At 37.9% G+C, this 18,993-nt stretch overlaps 1 protein-coding gene across 1 annotated transcript in view; it reads left to right on the top strand.

Moving 5' to 3' along the window:
* Positions 1 to 18,993, top strand: part of OXR1 (oxidation resistance 1) — a 486,852-nt gene that overhangs the window by 87,674 nt on the left and 380,185 nt on the right. The window contains exon 3 of the mRNA XM_043483377.1: positions 573 to 746. Within this exon, the coding sequence (XP_043339312.1) occupies positions 724 to 746 (23 nt within the window). The 5' untranslated portion in view covers positions 573 to 723. The remainder of the gene's footprint in view (positions 1 to 572; positions 747 to 18,993) is intronic.

Genomic DNA, 18,993 nt, shown 5'->3' with positions numbered 1-18,993 from the left:
TATGGCCTGAACTAATGAAACAGCCTAACATAGCACCATGGAGTTAATTGTACCCTAAGAAAATTTTGGTTCAAAATCATAGAACACTGTACACTGTAAATGCTCCAAAAAATGTGTGGAAATGTTTGTTACATAAAAACACACTGGTTATCTCCCATGTGTTATTCAGTATAAATTCTTATCTGTTCAGATGTAGTAATGAATGATTTTTTTTAATTAAAACTTTGGATATAACAACAATTTGTGCCCAGGAACTCTTTTTTTTTCAGTATCTGCTATGAGCTAATCAATTTCTTGATCTTATCTCAAGTGTATAAAACTGATTTAGAGCACATAACTGATTGAAGGATTTTTTTCCCTAAAGGGAAAAAAATTCAGTGTCTCTAAAATACAGTCTGTTCCTTCTGTATTTTCTGCTTCAGAGAATTAACATTTTATTAATCTTTCAATTTATTTTCCAGAAGAAGCATTCATTCAGTTTATCATAAACTTGTTTTAATTTTCTTTAGTTTATGAGTGTCTTACATTTGAACTAGGTACTAAAGATACTGTCTTCTTCCTTTTCTTTCCAGGTTTTCTTAAACTGTGAGTAACTAAGTGGTTTGTGCATCATTGTGGTAGCAAAGCTAAAGTTCCTGACGGTCTTGTCTGCTTGACCTACTCATTCCCTACTTTGAAACCAAGAGAAGACTGTGCCACAAGACTCCTCCAGAAATTGCTGCAATGTCTGTAACTAATTTGTCATGGTAAGTGAATGACTTCCTAACTTTAAATTCAAATATACATATATCATGAAAAAATATTTACAAGTTCTGCAGTCAGAACTCAAAGAGAGAGAGAACTTAAAAATCTGTTTTCAAGAGATTGTTGTCCTATGTTAGGATGAAGGAAGCAACCTGGAATTAAAGGTTTGACACTTTCAGCACCAGGGGATCTGGGGCCTCTGGGAAGGGTTCAAGCCTGCCGCTGAGTTCCAGTAACATCCAGTGCCTTTCTTTCTCTCACACTTAGGGGAAGAGAAGGATGGGAATAAAATAGGCTTTCAAGGTTCCTCTCTGCTGTCATACTCCCAGATTCAGGTCTCATAAGCTGTTAAGGGTGGCTCCAAGGGTGGGATAGACATTTTCTCATCAATACTTTCCTTCAGGCCTCCTATTTCGATAGATCTACCCAAATTAAATAGAACTTAAATATGGAAAAGAAACTTCTTTTATAGATTCATATCTCTAAATAGCTGACATTCGGAATAATCTTTGACTTATACTTCATTTAAAAGCTGTTTGTGGTTTTTAAAAAGCATGAAGATATTTTTCTGGCAAATAATCAACAACTTTTCTATGGCAATGAAGAGCTGTACTAGCATGGATGAACTTGATGGCATTTTATTGAACTTTGGGTTTTTCTTCTGTAGATAAAGATCTGGATAAGTGATACTATACAAATTCACAGTATTCAGTATATGAATGACAGAAAAATCTGGTAATCTTTTCTATTTCCTTAAGAGCCCATCTCATCCTTGTCTTCAATTTGTGTTGGCAATATAGATAGCCTCAGATTAAAGACGAATTTCTGCAGTTTAACTGTGTGCATTTGTTTTTAGTTAAGTAAGCAATTTCTTTAGGCAGAGCATAGGATCATTTGTTTAGAGTTGTTTCTGAAGGAACTATTTTTATGGATGCCTTAGAATATATTCTTTGATCCCTACTAGGTGCTAAGTATTTCAATTAAAAAAAAAATTTAAGCTGAAATATATTCTGTAAAAATAAATGAAAAAGTATTTCAGGGGTGAATTATTACTATAAAATATTTACTTTTATATTCTGATGAAAATAAAATTATCATTAAAATTTAAAAATTAAACAGTTTCTAGACAGCTTGTGAGCCCCTTCAACCACCTAGGAGATATTAAGGACACATGTATTTAAAAGAATTATGCCCCAGGGGCTTCTCTGGTGGTCCAAGGGTTAAGAATCCATGTTGTAATCCAGGTGATACCAGTTTGGTCCCTGGTCTGGGAGGATCTCATCTGCTGTGGGGCATCCCATAAGCCATGTGCCACAACTACTGATGCTGCAGTCTAGAACCAGCAAGCTGCAACTGCTGAGCCCATGTGCCTAGAGCCCATGCTCAGCAACAAAAGAAGCCACTGCAGTGACAAGCTCATGCAGAGCTTGAGCTTTCTCACAACTAGACAAAGCCCACGCACAGCAACAAAGACCCAGCAGAGCAGATAAATAAATCCATATTTTTTTTAAAAAAGAATTAAACCACCTGGCAGACGTGTGCGTTGGAGTTGAATCCTCAAAACAAAAATTGCATGCCAAAGAAAAAGAGGAGGAAAGGAAGGGGACAGAGAAGGGAGAGAAAGAAGAGGTGGCGGGGGAGAGAAAAAGGAGGTGAGGCTGGGGAAATAGAAGATGAGTAACAAGCAGGAAAGGGAAAGGGAGGTGGAAACACAGATATAATTATCGTATCTCAAGACAGGCTGTGGTGTGGCCTGCTTCGCAGAGTCAGGATGAGACTGACGCCAGAGCCTGTCCTTGGTTTGTCCCTCAGTTAACAGATGCCTTGATGTGAGGTAATGTTTTGATCGGGTGCAACCCAAAACACAATGAACTCCTCACAAACAGAGAGATGGTGTCTTGTGGATTGTCCAGAGTGGCTCTTAGAATTTAGTGGATGTTCTAGAAATGTGTGCTGTGTGAATGAATGGAAAAAAATGTAAAACAGGTAATTCAATGGCAAATTAATGTTTTTATTTGAAAAGAGAGTTTAAAATTAGGAGAGTATCTGATAGAATTCATATGTCTGAAATTTGTTAGAATTCTTTCCATGTTAAAAGTTTGAACTTTACAGAAATAATTCTGGGATATTTTCATGTGACGATACCCTTAATTCTGGCTACAATAGGTGTTGCACGTTAGATTTTATAGTAAACTCTTAATTTGTTTCACCAGTGTCACCTCTTCATACAATTATGTGCAATTTGGCACTTCCATTCTCCTCTTAGAATTTGGGCTCCTCACATACTGGCGAGTAAGGAAAGGAAATCTGAGGTATGCAAAGCAAGTCACTGATTTATTTCACTTAAACCCGGTTTATTTATTTATTTTTCTGTTCTTTTTGGCCATACCCCATGGCATGTGGGATCTTAGTTCCCCAACCAGGAATCAAATCTGCACCCCTGGCAGTGGAAGCACAGACCACCAGGGAAGTCCCTACACCCAGTTTAGAAATCATTAATCTTCTGTTTCACATTAACCTTTGTGAATCATCCATATGTCCTTACACTTCTAATCTACAATTTGGGAACTATTATCTTATAAATATTTGAATATATATAGATGCAGAGTAACTCATCAATTCTCTATGGGAATTTCTCTCAGAGCTATATTAATTTAGTGCAGTAGGGTCTGGCTCTCTGTTTTGAAATCCAGAAACTAAGACGTGAAAATATTGACTGCCATCGGAAAATACACTGGGTTGCCAGACTACTAACTGAAAATAAGATATGTGTATAACTTTTAAGTGTGCTGACTGCTTGCTTTGGCCTGAGGAGTGCATCCTCTCACTGTTCTAGAAAACTATCTGAGAACCTAAATCAGAAGTTTGGCTGAGGTCGCATCATCACGGAAAGGAGAGTTACATGCTTCCAGTGTTTGAAGGAAACAGAGTCGGCATGCCTGGTAGGATATGCCCGACACTAAAGGATGTGACTGCCAGACGCCACCATCTGTTTCCCGGGGCAGCTTCTTCATGGCTAGGAGTTACAGTAACACTGTCAGTGTTCGTCACTCTGATTCTTCTCTTCCAGGTCTGCTGGACTCTGCTTGGCTTGACTTTCTCATTAATATTAGCACTGGGCTTATAGCCAAAACTTCCTTCAATCTGTGAAAGTTTGATCTGCCTACTGTGATGTTATGTATACCTGACCATAACCATGTCTTGATTTTAAAATTTAACTCTGAGGATTAATGGGAGAAGGGATGCCTAATTGTGTTTCCTACATGTAACCTAGGGATTTAGAAAATATAGGTTAAGATACTTACATTCATATTTACAACTATCCAAGCAATACTCCTAGCTTTGAAATACAAGTATAAGAAAAATATCTTTTTACATGTTAAAATCAAAATGATTTCTTTCTCTAGAAGTTATATGTGTGAACCTTGAAAAAAAATATAAAATAATTTGACCCTTTCATGCAGAATCTCAAAGAGAAATACAGTGTAGGAAGGTTCCAAGTTTATGAGAGACTCTTCACTGTTAGGGCCTCCCTGGTGCCTCAGGCAGTAAAGAACCTGTCTGCAATACAGGACACCCAGATTCGATCCCTGGATTGGGAAGATCCCTTGGAGAAGGAAATGGCAACCTACTCCAGTTTTCTTGCTTGGAGAATTCCATGGACAGAGGAGCCTGGCGGGCTACAGGCAGGGGTCTCAAAGAGTCGGACACAACTGAGCAACTAATACTTTCACTGTTACACAGTGTCAGAAAGAGTGGTGGGAATTGAGTATAAGTCACACAGGGACATACAACAGATGTTTCATGAATCCTCGTCTTGTCTTTAGTAAATAGTTACTAGAGGGAGACAATGATGGAGTTGACACTGGTTGAGACAGAGACAGAGGGATGTACAGAATCAATTGAAATCATCCATGGACAGGTGAAAGGGGTCAAGCTATGATCTGAGGGGAAGAATGGTTGCTGGTAGCTGTCTATGGGGTTGCACAGAGTTGGACACGACTGAAGCAACTTAGCAGCAGCAGCAGCAGCTGAGATAATTAGCAAGAGACATGAGGAGGCAGGAAGAATTGAAAAAGGGTCCTATGTCTGTAGCACAAAGGGGGAGATGGTACAATGCTGAGGGGTGCTTGGAAGAACTTTCAGTGCTTCCTTTTCTGATAATCATCCTGAATTCTTCCTTTCAAAAATATTTTTAAAAGATGTGTATCTATATTTATGTGTATATATATACATATATGGTGCTGCTGCTAAATCGCTTCAGTCGTATCTGACTCTGTGCGACCCCATAGATGGCAGCCCACCAGGCCCCCCCATTCCTGGGATTCTCCAGGCAAGAATACTGGAGTGAGTTGCCATTTCCTTCTCCAATGCATGAAAGTGAAAAGGAAAAATGCAGTTGCTCAGTCGTGTCCGACTCCTAGCGACCCCATGGACTGCAGCCTACCAGGCTCCTCCGTCCATGGAATTTTCCAGGCAAGAGTACTGGAGTGGGTTGCCATTGCCTTCTCTGATATACATATATAACATATATAAATATTTTATATGTACATATATGTAATGTTTTTAAACATATAATTTTTACAATATGCAATCTAAGTAAATATTATCAAGAATGAACATTTACATGACAGTTACCATGTACTAAGCACTTTTTTTAAAGATACTTTGTCCACATACTCCTCCCAGCAACCATCTTAGGAATGTAATATTGTTATTTACATTTTTACAGATGGAAAAGTGAGGTGCAGAAAGCTAAGTAACTTGCCCAATATGATACAGTCGCTAAGTAGCAAAGTTAGGAAGTGAAGGTGGACAGCCATTTGATTCTCCTAACCACTAAACTACCCATGTAAAACCCCAAACCATCAGTGTCAAAACAATATCCTAGCTCTGTGCTTGTGGCTTCAAGCCAAGTGCCCTAGTTGCCATCTCCAACCAGAATGTTCCCCTTAATTTCCTCTGTAGAGATATCCTGAAGCCTCTCCAGGAAGGAAGGGAGTGTGTGGACTGGGAGCATTAGCAGCATTAGCAGTAGTTTGGAAGGTAAGATGTGGGGTCAGGGAATGAGCCCCCCAATTTCTAAGGAGTGGTAAGGAGGTTGTTGCTGGCAGAAACTTAGTTGAACTTTCAAAATTCTGTAGAATGAGCTACCTAAACTACTAAATATAAACCTTAGTTCTATTTGTTATGTTATAGGCTAGAAATTGTCCAGTTTTCAGCATGATACAAAAGAAGCACAACAGAAAGATACCAACCCTTTGCTGTAATTCAACTGATGTGGCTCTCCAATTGTCCATCTCATAATGATCCTCCACTATTAAGTCTGATACTTTCTACTCCCCCAGCCCTCTTGTACTCTCAGCCTCCATTATTTTCATGTTGCTGCGCATACATGGGCCAGTATTTAGACAGCGATTCCAGGAGTGGCTCAGCTAACTTCGTCAAATGACACCTTTTTTATCCCAAAGGATGTTTCAGTGTGTAAATGCCTACACACTGGAGTTTTTGTCCCGTGTTATCTTAAAGACTTTATGACGTCCAGCAGAGGTAAAGGTAATTCAGCTAGAGCCAGGTAGTGGAGGACAGAGGACAGTGGATGAAAGTGACAAGCCATGTAGGCAGTCAGAATCTGTTGAGCATCTGTTATGTGCCATTGCCATGCTCTGTGTTAAACACAGGGAAGTGTTGGTGAAAAGCAATGACTGGTCTTAGAGGAGCTTGCGTTTGGCCAGGAAAACTAACTGAGGGTGACCCTAGAACAGCACAGGTTCAGGTTTGAGCTGCTCAGTTCAGTCGCCCAGTTGTGTCTGACTCTTTGTGACCCCGTGGACTGTAGCACCCCAGGCTTCCCTGTCCATCACCAATTCCCAGAGCTTGCTCAAACTCATGTCCATCAAGTCGGTGATATCACCCAACCATCTCATCCTCTGTCGTCCCCTTCTCCTCCTGCCTTCAATCTTTCCCAGCTTGAGAGTCTTTTCCAATGAGTCAGTTCTTCACATCAGGTGGCCAAAGTATTGGAGTTTCAGCTTCAGCATGAGTTCTTCCAATGAATATTCAGGACTGATCTCCTTTAGGATGGACTGGCTGGATCTCCTTGCAGTCCAAGAGACTCTCAAGAGTCTTTTCCAGCACCACAGTTCAAAAGCATCAATTCTTTTGCGCTTAGCTTTCTTTACAGTCCAGTTCTCAAATCCATACATGACTACTAGAAAAACCATAGCTTTGACTAGATAGACCTTTGTTGGCAAAGTAATGTCTCTGCTTTTTAACATCCTGTCTGGGTTGGTCATAGCTTTTCTTCCAAGGAGCAAGTGTCTTTTTTTTTTTTTTTTGCAAGTGTCTTTTAATCTCATGGCTGCATTCACCATCTGCAGTGATTTTGGAGCCCAAGAAAATAAAGTCTCTCACTGTTTCCACTGTTTCCCCATCTATTTGCCATGAAGGAATGGGACCAGATACCATGATCTTAGTTTTCTGAATGTTGAGCTTTAAGCCAACTTTCTCACTCTCCTCTTTTACTTTCAACAAGAGGCTCTTTAGTTCTTCACTTTGTGCCATAAAGGTGGTGTCATCTGCATATCTGAGGTTATTGCTATTTCTCCCGGCCATCTTGATTCCAGCTTGTGCTTCCTCCAGTCCAGTGTTTCTCATGATGTCCTCTGCATATAAGTTAAATAAACAGGGTGACAATATACCGCCTTGATGTACTCCTGTCCTGATTTGGAACCAGTCTGTTGTTCCATGTCCAGTTCTAACTGTTGCTTCCTGACCTGCATATAGATTTCTCAGGAGGCAGGTCAGGTGGTCTAGTATTCCCACCTCTTGAAGAATTTCCACAGTTTGTTGTGGTCCACACAGTCAAAGGCTTTGGTGTACTCAGTAAAGCAGAAGCAGATGTTTTTCTGGAACTCTTGCTTTTTATGTGATCCAATGGATGATGGCAATTTGATCTCTGGTTCCTCTGCCTTTTCTAAATCCAGCTTGAACATCTGGAAATTCATGGTTCATGTACTGTAGAGCTGCTCAGGTTCACTTATATGCAGATTTTTTTCACTAAATATTTTGGCCTTCCATATATGCAGATGCACAAGCTGCAGGTGTAAGGGCCACTGTGAGACTTGCGTGCACTGGATTTTGGTATCCTTGGCAGGTCCTGGAACCAATCCCCCACAGATACCAAGGGATGACTGTAATCAAATAACTGATTTAATGTGATACATGCTCTAAGAGGATGCCCAAGGTGTTTTGAAAATCAAAATGGAGATTTACTTTTTCTGCTTGGAAATAAGTGACTTAGTTTTCAGAAATATAAATGCACCTCTTGCATTTATTTGTAAATATAAAGAACTAGACTAATTACAGAGTCAAACACTATAGAAAATTACAAAGCAGAAATGAAAAGTGAACTGAAAAGTGGCATTCATAGAAAGCCACTGTTATAAATGCTGAGATATAGTCTTTCCTACATACACTCACATCTTTTTCAAAAAATGGACTCAAACCATGCATGATCTTTTGCCATCTTCTGTTTTCACTGAACAGTTTCTGAAGTCGTCCCTCTCTTTGATGGATATAGGTGACACCATCACATGTAAAGGCTGGTGAGGTTGTATGGCATTGTTGTATGCTCAGTCGTGTCTGACTCTTTGAGACCCCATGGATGCAGCCTGGTCAGCTACAGTCCATGAGGATTCTCCAGGCAAGAATACTGAAGTGGGTTGCTATGCTGTCCTCCAGGGATCTTCCCAACCCAGAGATCAAACCCAGGTCTCCCACATTGGAGGCCGATTCTTGGCAGTAGTGTTATTTATTTCACCCATGCAGGTTGGAATTTCATATGTTTAATAATTTTTTTAAAAAATTTTACTCTTGTAAGTACTTCTCTTGAGATGAAATTTAATCAGATATTGCTAGGTCACAAGGCACTGGGTTACGAGGTACTACACCAATCAAGCAAGGCTCTATCTTATTGTTGTTCTGGAGTTGCAGACCAGAGAAGGCAATGCAACCCACTCCAGGATTCTTGTCTGGAAAATCCCATGGACAGAGGAGCCTGGTAGGCTGCAGTCCATGGGGTCGCAAACAGTTGGACATGACTGAGTGACTTCACTTTCACTTTTCACTTTCATGCATTGGAGAAGGAACTGGCAACCCACTCCAGTGTTCTTGCCTGGAGAATCCCAGGGATGGGGGAGTCTGGTGGGCTGCCATCCGTGGGGTCGCACAGAGTTGGACATGACTGAAGCGACTTAGCAGCAGCAGCAGGAGTTGCAGACAGACATCAAGGTTATGGAGAAAATGTGAGATTTCTGAGAAAGTTCTTGTCAGCTCAACTCCTTTTTTATTTTAGAAAAGCACCCATCATATATGGTAATCCTTTCACCAGATGTAGTCCCTCATAAACATTGAAAATGTGCTGATAATTGTCAGAGAAGTATTTTCTTACAGTTGACCAGTAGAATTTTATCAAAGGTCAACAAACTGTTCTATCACACATACTCATAGATTGGAACTATGACAAAAGTCTGAATTGTGTGAGTTACTGATACATTGACTAAATTTAGAAGTGGTAAATGGTCTTTATTGGATATGCCAGTAGTATAAAATGCTACTATGAATGTTGTTAAGTTCAATAATGCTAGAATAGGAGATTAAAACTAGTTTGGATTATTTTCTTTATCCAGACACAGTGTGTTAGAATCCTAGAATTAAGAAAGATATGAGATCTGGTTTTGATTGTCAGGTTATTGACATTATTTATAATATTTTTACCTCAGTTCTTCTTTAATAAGTGATGAAGAACTGTGTCATTTTATATCATTCTTTGGCATTTGCATTTAGGAGAAAAAATATTCTGGCGAGATGGAGCAGCCTGTTTTTTCTAAGGCGAGGGAGAAGGGGAATAATTAGGATCTTTCCTCAAAAATTGCCTTAGCCACTCTTCTGCAAACTTCTTGTCCTATTTACATTGCTAAATGGTAGGCTCTCAGGGACAGGATCTGCAGTGGCAGAGAAAGTAGAGACTTGAATTGTCTCTATTTTTGAAGGGATCAGAGCCCACAAAGGAAAAATGTGGATAGGTAGAGAGTGCAAGAAAAGTTCTTACCCTGAGTTTTACAGTAAAGGTTGAAAGTCAGTTGTCATCAGCCTAATATTGGAGAAGAGGAAAAAATAAAAAGCTAATACATAAATATTTATGTGTAATGCTTCACACTGGAAAAAGAGATGAAAACTTCTGAGTGATAGGAAAAGTTTAGTTGATTAGCTACTGTGTGTATTTCTCAGCACAGTAAATGCACGTTGAAAGAATGGCTAGTATGTTCAGGCACCGGGGAGAAAGAGTGGGTTTGAGAGCCTAAACTTAATCTTCTTGTAAGTGGGGATGTTCAGCTTGTGCAGTAGATCTAGAACATAGAAGAAGAGTAAGTTGAGTTTGAAAGTGTGAAATTATTAGTCACTCAGTTGTGTCCAACTCTTTGTGACCCTGCGGACTGTGGCCCTCCAGGTTTCTCTGTTCATGGAATTCTCCAGGCAAGAATTCTGGAGTGGGTTGCCATTCCCTTCTCTAGGGGATCTTCCTGACCCAGATATTGAACCTCGTCTCTTGCATTGCAGGCAGATTCAAGAAAATAACCTGGGAGAGAAAGATAAGAGAGGATAAAAATAGTCTAAGTGGGAACTCATTGTGTCCCCCAAATTACACAGTACTTTATGTTGTAGTGCAGTGATTTGGATTAAAGTCAATTTACTGAATTCTGAAAAATTTCAATATGTCTTTCTGTTCATAATATGCCCTTTGAAGTAGAAATCCCTTCATCATTAACATGATTAATGCTATCTTGATTCAGGCTTGACACTTTAAATAAACACACTGTATTTTTAGAATCCTTGACCATTTTTGGCTTTTGCTATGTGTCTTTCAAAATAGCTTTTTAAAAATTTAGAGGAAACCTTCTGGATATTTTTCTCCATATATCTACCTCAGATTCTTTCTCTTTGGAATAAGAAAATAATTAGTAAAACAGAATGTTTTATTTTTAGTCTTAAAAACCAGTGCCAACTAGACATGAATCACATTTTGAAGATAATTGTGTGGTGAGTTTTGGTCTGCTTGCAGGCATTGCTTTTCTGTGGAGTTAATGAGTCTGGGGTTGCAGGTCCATTCCCACAGGAGCCAATTAGTTTCACTCTTTGATGACCAAAGCCCACACCTATAATTTTGATCAGCTCTCAAACTCACCATTGGTCACAAGTCATAGAAATAGTTGATTGATCACCGAGTCACTATCGGTATCAGGGAAAAAATGTAAACACTAAAATCAAGTATGCTTCAGGGAGTGATAATGGGTCACATGTATCATCTTCCTTTTGAATATCATCCAGGTTTATAAATACACTTCAAATTATGTCTTTTATCATTATCAGAGGAATCGTAATTTCCCCTGTTGTGAAACAACTACAGTGAATAATGACAGAAATGTTTCCTTAGATTGTAGAGGCTTTAATGTAAAACTCAGTAGTCCATTCCAACCATTAAGGCTGGAGTTACTAAACACAAACTATTTTTAGACTTGAACAATTAAGGTAAAGATAAGTGGATGATCTATGAAAGAACTTTTGTTAGTAAAATAATTGTATAGGCTAAATTAATGTTATTTTCAGCATGATCACAAATTGTGAAATCTTAAACATCATTTGCCATTGGTGTACAAAATTTTCAATAACTTTTTTATCCTGGTATATATCCCTCATGACCTTTTAAATGTTTGTTTGCTTATTGAGTTTTGTTTGTTTGTTTTTTTTCTTGATTTAAAAATTATGAAGAGTTCAGTTTGACTTTTTTAAAATATTATTTTACTGAAGTATAGTTGGTTTATAATGTATTAATTTCTGCTGTGCAGTCAAGTGATTCAGTTTTGAATATATATTTTTTTCTGTATTTTTTCATTATGCTTTTATCACAGGATATTGAATATAGTCCCCTGTGCTATACAATAGGACTTTGTTGTTTATCCATTCTATATATAATGGTTTGAATATTCTAATCCCAAACTCCCAATCCACTCCTTTTCTACCTTTTCTCAATCCCTGGCAACCACTAGAATGTTCTGTATGTCTGTGAGTCTATTTCTCTTTCATAGAGAAGTTCATTTGTGCCATGTTTTAGACTCCACATACAAGTGATATCATAAGGTACTTGGCTTTCTCCTTCTGACTTACTTTGCTTACTATGATAATCTGTAGGTCCATTCATGTTGCTGCAAATGGCATTATTTCATTCCTCTTTATGACTTAGTAGTATTCCATTATATATGTTAATAGATACCCCATCTTCTTTAACCATTCTATGTCAGTGGAAATTTAGATAGTTTTAGATTGTTTCCATGTCTTGGCTATTGTGAATAGTAGAGTTCAGCTTGATTTTAAAACTATTCCATTTCAATTGAGAAAAATCACTTTTCAAATCAGTTGAGTAAGAGTTAGATTTATTCATTTATACTTGGCTTTGTGTTCTTTTCTAAAGAATAGATTTGTTGTTACGAGTTTTATAGGAATATAAAAACAGTTCCTGTACAGTTAGAGACAAAATTAGTATAGTTTAATTGTTATTTTTATGTAAATTAGATTTTTTTTACAGTTATATTCATCCATACTTCATTCAGCAAGTATTTTGAGTGCCTACAATGTGCAGTTTTCAATTCTGTGGATAGAATAATGAATGAAACAAGTCCCTACTCTGATTAATATAATATTCTAGTGCTGAAGACTAGTAAATAGATGAACAAATATGATTTATAATATCAGATAGTGGTAAAGATGTTGAAGAATAATCAAGCAGTGTGAAAACAGAGTGATAGCAGGAGTGGGAAATTGGTCAGGAAAAGCCTCTTGGACAGGTGGCATTTAAGTCAAGAGGGAATAAGATATACAACTCATAGAGGAAAGTCATTTCAGGCAGTGAAACAGGAGGACAAAGGCTCTGAGACCAAAACGGACCTTGTGTGTTTGAGAAATCATCAAGGAAGCTAGTTCGGCGGAGACAATGGGCTTCCCTGGCGGCTCAGATGGTAAAGAATCTGCCTGCAATGCTGGAGACTTGGGTTGGGAAGATCCCCTGGAGCAGGAAATGGCAACCCACTCCAGTGTTCTTGCCTGGAGAATCCCATGGACAGAGGAGCCTGGTGGGCTATAGTCCTTGGGATCCAACAGAGTCGGAAACGACTGAGCGTCTAACACTTTCACTTTTTTTTTTCATCCAATAGAAAGGAGAGTCCCAGAAACTGCGCTTGGTGAGGGTAGCAGGTGAGGGTAGCAGGGGTTGTAGGTCATGAGAAAGGCTGGATTACGTTCTGAATGTGATGGGAAACCTCCCCCTCACTTATCAGATTACAGGAAAAAGTTCATATAAAGTTTAAACTTCAGTGTTAGAAAGAACTGACTGTTGAGACCGGAGTCTAAATTGGATTTCTATTTAAAAGGACATCTCTGTGATCTTCAAATTTTTTGAAACAATTTATATTTTTAATATAAATATACAGCAGATATGATTAGTGAGATGTAATAATGAAAGAAAAATAGATTAATGGAAAACCTTTTTCAGGAATATAGCCTGTCTCTCCTTATCATCCATTTAAAAAAATCCAGCAAATCTGATACATCTGAATAATTACAGGCATAATATAGAAGAAATTTCATCTACAGAAATATTCTACCTTGAATTAAGGAGTCTTACAGAAGGTGAATGAATGTTTCTTTGTAAATCTGAAAATTGAGACTAGATTATCAATTATCCAACTTACATTTTACATTTATTCTTAAATCTCCTCCTAAAAAATAAACTTCAAGATTGATTTCCATATATAAACACAAAAGTGCATTAAATAGTGAAGTGTCTATTCTGTTCTGGTTGTTTATATGTGTGGTTTTAGTGAGGAACCAGATATAACACAACATCTATTCAAATGTTAGTGTGTGCTTTGAACAGAATGTTGGCATAGAAATATTAGATGTTCTTTCTTTGGGAAAAATTCATCTTTATTTTAAGATTATGGCCTTTCTACACTTTTGGTGGTACAGTATGATTTCTTTCATGGTATTGCTTATAGATAGAAATCAGGTTATTACTTTTTATGTCTTTACTTGGCAAAATTAAAGTTGAAAACACAATGTTGAACCCTCTTCCCCTATCTTGTATGTGTATGTGTATGTTTTAATTTAATTGGGCCATAAATTTAAAAAGTCTATTACTTCTGGTATATTGGGAGTTATTTTAAACTGGCTCCAACCCAAAGTATTAATTGTCGATGGTATATTGATCCAGGTCATAAAAGAAATCATCTATGGATACTTGCCACCTTCATAAGGCACTATGGAGTTATAGATCCAATATATTGAGAAAGCTTGAAAATGACTTTATTGCCAAAAATAGAATAAAATGGCCTTACAAGCATATAATATCAACCTATTGGATTCTTCTTTTGCTAGATTTATGCAAGGCTCTGCCTATATGAGGAAGTGTGGCTAATTGTTCCTTCTGGATGCATCATTTGATGTCTAGGAGGTATCTCTGCAGGGTTATAACTACCACTCACCTGCTATTTATTTTGGTCATATTTGACATTTATGGATTTCCTTTTCCTTTTAACAATTAATTAATTTAATAATTTTCTTTATCTGATAGCATTAAAGTTTTTCTATTGGTGGTTAAAAACATTGAATTTTTCTATTATGTACAGAGTCAATTAGTTCATCTCTCAATACTACTTAATAATGCTACTCTCAAGTAACAGGAAATATGTATATTTCATAGTGACTAGACTTGAACTTTTGAATGTGTTTTGAGTCCCCAGAATCTGTAAAGTTACCTTCTTTCACATTCACACTGACAGAGGTCACATAAATAACATTTGGTGAATTGAAACTATTAGTTATAGATACCGTGTTGAACTCCAATGAACATTTTCCTTTGATATAGGTCTCCTTAGGTAAAATGGTGCATGATTTTACAACTTGTGTGCTTAGGATGCGGAGCAGCACAGTCACAGTAACAGAGAGAGAATCACCTCCCCTGACAGATGATTCCTAAAGAGCCAGACGCACCAGGCCTCCCTCACTTGCTTGAGATCTCACCATACCAAGTGGAAGTCCTGAGACTTCACCATGTTTTCTGACTGATATATTTCACACAGGAGGGATGCTGTTGTTCCAGATGGCTTTTCAGCTTTACGCACACTACCTTCCTAGACTCCTGCTGTAACCGAAAATTGGGTTTTACTCCAACATTTGACAAAGAAATTAGATTAGGTTAACTACTCTTTGGTTTTAGATTATTGATACAAACTGCTTTCATGAATATGACAGAAAAAATTGAAATTCAAGCTAAGTGATGTCCCTGGGTACATTGTTAGTTAGACGTTTTCCCTGAGGTTTTTATAGTGTCATAAAATTATATGCAGATACAAAATTTGCATAGAATCGGACTCATTGAAATTTTGATGATCTTTTTCGATTTGTAATATCCTCTTTAGTGTTTTTATGGAAAGCTAGCTAGATATTTGAAGTGACTGTAAAGATGATGATGTGAAAAGATTTGAAAGGCATCTATTAATTCTCCTGCATGATGAAAGCATTCATTATGTTTATTACTTCTGGGTTCTCATGAACTGAGTAAGAGAAAGTAATTTTCTTGAAGTGAGGATTTGCTTAATATCCTTCCATAGCTTTCCAAGTTCAGATTTTAAGTATTTGGAGAATAAAACAGATATATCAAATACTAATTCCATTTGGCAAGGTGTAAATGTGATTGATTGAGATGAAGCATGGAGCTCTAGCTGTGATGAGAACATATATGATGAGATGTCTGACTCTTCAGCTTTTCCGTTCGAGTGTTTCTGGACAGCCGACTGCTAGGACAGGGATGAGGTCAGCTTACACCTAGTTGGCACCTGGTGCTCACCAGATGCTTTGCGCTCATAACTGGCTGAACATTCACCAGAAGTCAGTCTTATTCCCCTGTGAGGCACTGTGATAGACAGGACAGGTATAGTTTTAGTAGGAAGACCTTGTTTATAAAAGGTCCAGCGTTGGAACAGAAGGTGGGATGATTTCACTGTCGTAAGGCTATTCTGTGTCTAATGTGTGCGGGCACTTGTCGTTGGGCACTGAGAAGTCCTGTGGGTATACTTACAGCTCTATATTAGAGCTCTGGTTCCCTGGAGCTAATTCAGGAACTATCCTAATATTTGAGAAAATAAGGCAGCTCTGTTCCAATCCTGTGATCCTGATTTTTAACCTCTACCCTTTGGAGAAGTTTTCTCAGACCTGTGTTCTGTCATCTTCTGCCCTTTCTGTCTTTGAGCCCATTCACGTCATCAAAAATTATTGCCTGACCCTGGTGGGACATTTGTTTAAAATCATAGAACGTTTTTGAGAAGGAAGTTTTGAGGTCACATAGGGCGTTGGTTACAGAGTTGGGGTTCATGGACACGGGGCAGTCAGTAACAAACCAGTTTGTTACAATATGAGAAAAATGAAAATAATTGCCTAATTTTGCTAAATTTCTTTCTTTCATTCAAAATTATTATTTCTTATTAAAATGGTCTTTCTTTTGTGAAAAGGTGACAGTAAACAATAATCATTGTCCCTAACTGATAAAAGTAGAAGTATTTAGCCCAAAAGTGAATGTCCAATTTCAGTTTTCAGATTTATGTTTATATAAATCTAAGAGTCTGGGAACTATTGACCTAGTCTGGATAATTACCCAAGCCATGGATCCCATCAACAGAAATCCTAAATTGATTTCGGAACTAATCCTAATTCACTCTTTCCTCAATACTCTTCCTGTGAGTCCCCAGCCTCATGGGCTGCCCTTATGAATTTGGGCTTTTCTTATTGTTACAAGTTTCCCTCTATTTTGGCTCCAAGGCTACTACTCTAATTACTAGTTTATCGTTGTGCTATGTTTAGCACAACATTTTCCCAAATATCTTCTAAAGGCCACTAATTCCAAGGTATATATTAACAGGTATCATGAGGAGGAAGAAGAACCACAGCCAGATTATTTGGGGAAGCAAGAGTTCCAAACAGTAGACTGATTACTTTCAGTACTTCACACATTCTTTGTTGGTCTAATTCATTTGACAGTTATTTATTGAGCATCCACTACATGGCAGGCAGTGTTCTATATTCTGATCTATACTGGAGATCTTTAAGAGGAAGAATAATCTGAGTTTCCCCAATTTAGACTGTGGGACTTTTTTCTTTCTTTCTTGTAGTTTGCAGTTATTAGGGGAAGCACTAAGATCATTAGATAAAAGTTATCTTTTTCTTCTTCGCTGCCTTTCTTTGAAGTTTCACAAACGAACCATTAACTCTTACTCAATTACATAATTTCCAGTTCCTTCTGCTCTACCCTGGTGATGCCTTAGCTTGTCTGTTGCTTCTGTTGAAAGTATGGCTAATAACTGGACGCCAAAACCAGGTTTGGCTTGGCTTCATGCAATATGGGACCGCTATCTTCTTTTTGGGGGAATATATTCCTATAAGCGCAATTATAAGAGCTCATTTTTGTTTTATTTTGCCCTGCTTCGTCTTTGTTAGTTTTTATCAGGTGGTTGTCAAATACAAGCTCTGAGTCCATAATGAGCACACATCTCTATATTAAGCACCATCTTGTTAGAGCTGACCCTTAGATCAACCTGTATCCTTGGGTCTTTTTGGAAATATGTTCTCTGGACTTCAGAGGAAAGCTTGCCACTGAAGTCTGCCCTCCATAGGGGCAGGTTATTGTAGGAATGACTCTAGATTAATGAGGACAGGTATCTCAGCCACACAGCTTGCTGTACTGCAGAAATAGTGACATGAGAAAGTGTCAGGGGAACACTGATGCAGCAGGGCCATTAGGCCTCAGAAAACTGAGGATGTGGTTCAGGAACCTGAAGGCCACTTAAGATGCACTGATTTCCTAGTGACTGTCATCTCATTGGCCCAAGGAGCGAAACTTTATTGATCTTTCTTCTAGTTCTTTTGCGTTCATCTAGTTTACTGAGGCCTGACTTTCTCTGTGACTTTCTGATTCTGTACCTGCTCCCACTGTTTAAATCTCATCATGTATTTCAAGCTCACGTGGTGGCCCATTCAGAACACTACTATCTTATGTCAATAGCTTTTCTCCTATTATGGCAGTTCTCATTTACCATATGGCTTGTGTAACAGGTTTGATTTTCGATAACTGTCTTTGAGATAAATTAGTCCTAAGTAAGACCACAAGTCAACTAAATAGATTAGTATAGAATAGGGAGTGGTTCTTAAAGTGTGGTCCCTGGGCTAGCAGAATTAGCAACCCCTGGGAACTTGTTAGGGGCTCCCCCCTGCAACCCTAGTGATAATCAGAAATTCTGGGGCTGGGATCCAGCAGTCTGTAGTTTACTGAGCCCTCCAGGTGATTCTGGTACATGCTCAAGTTTAAGAACAGATGGTGTAAATTGTCTCTCTGGAGTCTAGATTTATAATGTGACTGCCAAAAATAATGACTTTGGGCACAATTGATATGCAGAAGATCTTTCTGTTAATATTTAACTAACAGTTTCAGCTGTTTTTTGCAAAGCTGTTTTTTGACAGGAGGAAAATTCTGTCAGCAACTAAGATGTGCTTCTTTTCCTATCAGCTGTGGCATCCAGTTGATATAAATTTAAGACCAAGTTTTTGGTATACAAATTAAAACAGTAATTCTGATTCCTTTATGTTTAAACTATTCAAAGGGGAATATGTGTTGCTGGAGGCCATTCCTGACCATTATAGTTTTCATGGTATTTAAAAAATATATAACAGATTTATTGGAATAGAATTCATTTGTCATATAATTTACTCATTTAGAATATACAGTTCAATAACTTTTAGTATATTCAGAGTTGTGCAACCATCACCATAATTACTGCAATGTTTTTATCATATAAATGGCATCATGTATGTTCTATCACTTGCTGCTCTTACTTAGCACACTGATTTTAAAGTTTATCTATGTTATAGTATCTGTCAGTAATGCAGTCCTTTTCATCATTCTAAATCATTGCAAATAGTGGTTTATTAATATACATACATACTGTATCTAAGAATAGATAATATTTTACATATATATAAGTTGCATTTTATTTATCCATCCACCTGTTGATGGGCACTTGAGTTATTTCCACATTTTAGAATAAGTAATGCTGCTATGAATGCTCAGGTTTTTGTATAGATATA

Source organism: Cervus canadensis, chromosome 12 (assembly GCF_019320065.1).
Source record: "Cervus canadensis isolate Bull #8, Minnesota chromosome 12, ASM1932006v1, whole genome shotgun sequence".
Taxonomy (NCBI): domain Eukaryota; kingdom Metazoa; phylum Chordata; class Mammalia; order Artiodactyla; family Cervidae; genus Cervus; species Cervus canadensis.
Note: the sequence above shows the minus strand (reverse complement) of the source record. Positions and strands in the feature narration are given on the sequence as shown.